Below are 3,976 nucleotides of genomic sequence, written 5' to 3' on the forward strand. Positions count from 1 at the left end.
CATAGAGTACCAATAGGTAAGGCTTTATTGGAGGAAACAAAATCTTCATAATCACTATGTTTTGAGCAATAATATCACTTTCAAAGGCTTCATTGTTAGATAAAATCATAATCAATACTGTACAAGTTACAATAAGGCTTCAGTGTTAGATACAATACTGTAAAAGTTACAATAAATAGCCGCTAACACAATCAGTTAAATAAATTATGTTTAGATATGTACTCTGGAGGTTTAAGTCACACGAAGCAGAGGTAGTCAAGTAAAGGTATTTTTCATGAAGCTGCACAGTTTGTTTATAAATACAGACTGTCTCACACACACACACACACACACACACACACACACACACAACACACACACACACACACACACACACACACACACACACACACACACACACACACACACACACACACACACACACGTTGTGTCCTCAGTGTTAGGATCTGTGGTAGGCCGGTGTGTTTGTGTCAGCCTCCCAGTAGATGGCTGGCAGTGATTGACAGGAACAGTACTGCACGAGGAAACAGGACAGTGGCGTTAAAAAAGGAGGAAGAGCAGAGGTGTTACCAACCACAATTAATACGACGTCCCGTTGTGATTATAATAAATGTACATTACCTGATGTTTCTGTGTGAAGTTTGGAGCCGTCGGTGCTTGTCACTCTACATGTAATAAATGTTTTTCGGCCTTCCTTCTTTTCCAGAGAGGATTCAAGCAACACTGTGCTTCCCAGTGGGATGGGCCTGGGGACAAGACAAGGGTTTGTCAGGAAGAAACTGACCATGAAGGATGAATAGCCATATAGTATGGAGATGTTAGTTTGTCTATCATCATACAAGCCGATTAAAAAGAAGCATTTCCAGGCTGTAATTTCTCACTGGTGAAGATTTAAACAAAGCTTCAATCAGTCATTCAGTTGGGCTATGGATGCCAAAAAAAATAATCTTTTGACATCCAATCAGCTGTTGCATGTCTATAAAATGATGTTCTTCTTGTACCTGCGGTAGTTGATGTTGAGGTTGGCAGTCATAACAGGTCCAGAGAGGATGGTAGCATGAGTCCCTGTGACAGTATCAATCATAGTGGCTATTGCCCCCCCATGGACATGTCTGGAAACACACAAACACGTATATTAGACATCAAACACAAAGTTTAAAAAGGGCAGTTTTCCAAAGTTTGAAGATATACAAATGGACTTTCTTCTGAGGTCATTTCTTTTGATTTGTTTATGGAATTTAGCTTTTGCTGGTAATATAGAGGCAGACAGGAAATGTGGGCAGGGAGTAAGGGGTATGACCTGCAACCAGATCTGTGGCTGAAATCCAATACTAAGCTGCCCCGTACTAGCATAATTCAGACCAAAAAAAGATAAAATATTCAAAACCATAAAGTGTGCAAATGTGTTTAACATGTTGATTTTAGTGTGGAGTACAGTTAAGTAGAAAAAGCATGTACACATTTTTAAATCACATACATTTTTACACACACATTTGCAACATTAACATTTCCTCACCCTGGCGGCCCCTCCAGAAGGTGTCCAGCTTGGAGTATGCACACACACTTCTGCTCTTCTTTGTTGACAAACAAAACATACTCAAATGCTGCCCCCGGGTTTCTGATGTTCCGCGTAAACAGGCGAGCCTTTGACTGGATTATCTTACTAAGATATACTCCACCTGATGGAAAAACACACATGTTAACTTTTAGCAGCTAACATGGCATCTTAGGGAAATAAAACATAATACATAATATATTTTTTCAAAAACAAGCAGAGAGACAAACACTTTACCTGTAGCATATTTGAGGAGGCGATTGTAGCTTGGCAGTCTCTGCCACGGCCCTTTCTGTTTCTGTCCTCCCTCCGTCTCCACCTCACACTGGCTTTCATAATGCTCGTACATGCGCGTCATTTCTGAGCCCCATGAGGGGTTAGGCAGGCTGAAGTCCCGGGGCTGGGGGAATAGGAATGATGGCAGTGTCTGCAAAACAGGGAAATTATTTAAACCGTTGGTGGGTGTGTTAAGACTGTCCTGGAGAATTAACAGACCGACAACTCACCATTTTTTTTCAGTATGTACATGGCTGAATCACAGTTATAGTAAATCCTTTGTTGAATAACCCACATAGAGCATTGCAACTGTTCTGATGCGAGATAATTAGACTGACCACTTCTGAAGATTATAAGACCTTTGTGTGCCTACATTTCTTGTGATCTTTAAGACCTTATTGTCCTAGGTATATCCGGCCTAATATGTGTGCCTCTGCAGACCCAAACAATGAAGTGTGAGTGTGTCATTTGGAGCAGCCCTGAGCAAAATTGAATTCTAACATTATATCTCATGATAGGGTTTTGCTTGCTGGCACCAGCGCTGTAGTAAATACATGTAATTGACATCTGAGACAGAACAGGGATGTTTTACTGTGTTGAGTTTGAATTGGTGTTGCAATGGACTGCATGATATCAAAATATGTTTTTAATATTCTTGCCCCTCATGTAAATAAATTGGTTGGGCAAAATAATAGAAATACCTCTCAATATAATGCAGTCCAGTGCAACACCTATGCAAACAAAAACCCAAATAAAAAACCTAAAAAGGGGTAGAATTTGTGGTCTAGTGTTTTGTATTGGATTGTAATAAGCGTGTTACAGGTTTACCCAATAAACACATTTTGCAATATAAACGGCATATGCTGTTAAACAGAGTTGGGTAAATGTTACCCACTTCTTTCACTTAGTGATTCAAATATACAGTTATTATAATATCTTCCTCTAACGTCCCCAGTGTTTGTACATGAATGACGTTAACACACCATCAATCACAGCAGCTAACTGGGCTAAGAATCATCTGGAAGGAGTGAGAGGAGTTCCCGTGGCGCACAGATGAAACCCCGAACTGTCATTTATTTTCAAGCACTTTAGTAAATACAGTGAGATTATTATACATACCACTATGGTCCGTACAGTCCCAACTGGAACTCTGGTAAATGGGATGAGTTGAGTCTGTTTAGAGAGTAAGCCTAGGCGTTGAAAGCCCTTACATATTCGACCGACGCTCCTTGCCATTTGTAGACTGTTTTAAAAGACGAGTATGTTGAAAAGGTTTCACATAAAATGATTGAAAGAGGTGCCTGTATTTTGAGGCGACGTTAGATAATAGACGCAGTGACGATAGGCAGTTGCTAACGTTAGCTAGCAACGTATCTAAGGATGGTCGTGTTAGTAAACAGTGATAAACCGTATAATATAAAACATACCGTAAGCATGTTTAACTGTAATTCATGTTTCTGTTGTATAGAGTCTTCGAAAAATAAAAATGCGCCCTCTGTGCTCGTATACCGGTGACTTTCATGTGTGATCACATTATATCACTGTGTGAACTTCTGGCATGAGGGAGTCAAATCCTCCAATCGACAGCGTCAGTAACATCATGTGGTCTACACCTTGCATTGTGATTGGCTGTTCCAAAAGGCGAAACCCAGCGCCAAATAGATAGATAGTTCTATTATATGGCTCTGGCGAAACCCTGTTCCATACACACCTACACACCTAGGGGTCCTTCTCAGGTCGATTAAATGGAATCCTTGCGTCCCTCACTTGCGTCGTTTCCCTGCGTTTAGTCCCTCCCACTAGGGAAGCATGGAGAGACGCAAGGAAACCACGAGAAGCAGGGAAATGAGTTTTAAGAGCAATGGGACGTCCTTTCCTCCGGAGCGTCACGTGAAGCGACGTCCGTTTGTGATGACGCCGCACAGCTGTTCGTCTGACAGCAGCTCTGTCCCCGTTATTTTCACAAACACCCCCGCCTCTGTTAGTACACATTTACTGACACAAACATTTGTATCATCTGTTGTAGACCCAAATACATTAAATAAAATAAGAACTCATTCTCAAAAAAGATAAACGCCATTCTTAAAATGTATAAACGAACAATAGTTGGATTAATATTGATTAGAGTGCACAATAGACAGTGGC

The 3,976-nt window shown here is 40.8% G+C and overlaps 1 protein-coding gene across 4 annotated transcripts; it reads right to left on the bottom strand.

The window, feature by feature from the left end:
* them4 (thioesterase superfamily member 4) lies at positions 1 to 3,587 on the bottom strand. 4 transcript variants are annotated; one of them, XM_034127934.1, is made up of 6 exons: positions 3,551 to 3,587; positions 1,793 to 1,982; positions 1,517 to 1,679; positions 1,002 to 1,112; positions 622 to 746; positions 1 to 514 (listed from the first exon to the last, which is right to left on the bottom strand). In XM_034127934.1, exons 2-6 carry the CDS (start codon positions 1,911 to 1,913, stop codon positions 471 to 473), a joined length of 564 nt encoding a protein of 187 aa, XP_033983825.1. In that variant the 5' UTR covers positions 1,914 to 1,982; positions 3,551 to 3,587; the 3' UTR covers positions 1 to 470. The 4 variants fall into 4 exon arrangements, with proteins under 4 accessions (XP_033983825.1, XP_033983824.1, XP_033983823.1 ...); XM_034127933.1 differs by having other exon boundaries at positions 3,543 to 3,578; XM_034127932.1 differs by lacking the exon at positions 3,551 to 3,587 and adding an exon at positions 3,259 to 3,526.
* Positions 3,588 to 3,976: the final 389 nt, after the last annotated feature.

Source organism: Trematomus bernacchii, unplaced genomic scaffold (assembly GCF_902827165.1).
Source record: "Trematomus bernacchii unplaced genomic scaffold, fTreBer1.1, whole genome shotgun sequence".
NCBI classification, from domain to species: domain Eukaryota; kingdom Metazoa; phylum Chordata; class Actinopteri; order Perciformes; family Nototheniidae; genus Trematomus; species Trematomus bernacchii.

Bases quoted from the DNA above. Each gene is read 5' to 3' on its own strand.
- them4 (XM_034127931.1), bottom strand. From the start codon at position 3,067: ATGGCAAGGAGCGTCGGTCGAATATGTAAGGGCTTTCAACGCCTAGGC. The intron at 1,983-2,950 runs GTATGTATAATA...CCTGTTTTGCAG, and splicing joins GGACTGTACGGACCATAGTG to ACACTGCCATCATTCCTATT. The intron at 1,113-1,516 runs GTGAGGAAATGT...GTGTGTTTCCAG, and splicing joins CTTCTGGAGGGGCCGCCAGG to ACATGTCCATGGGGGGGCAA.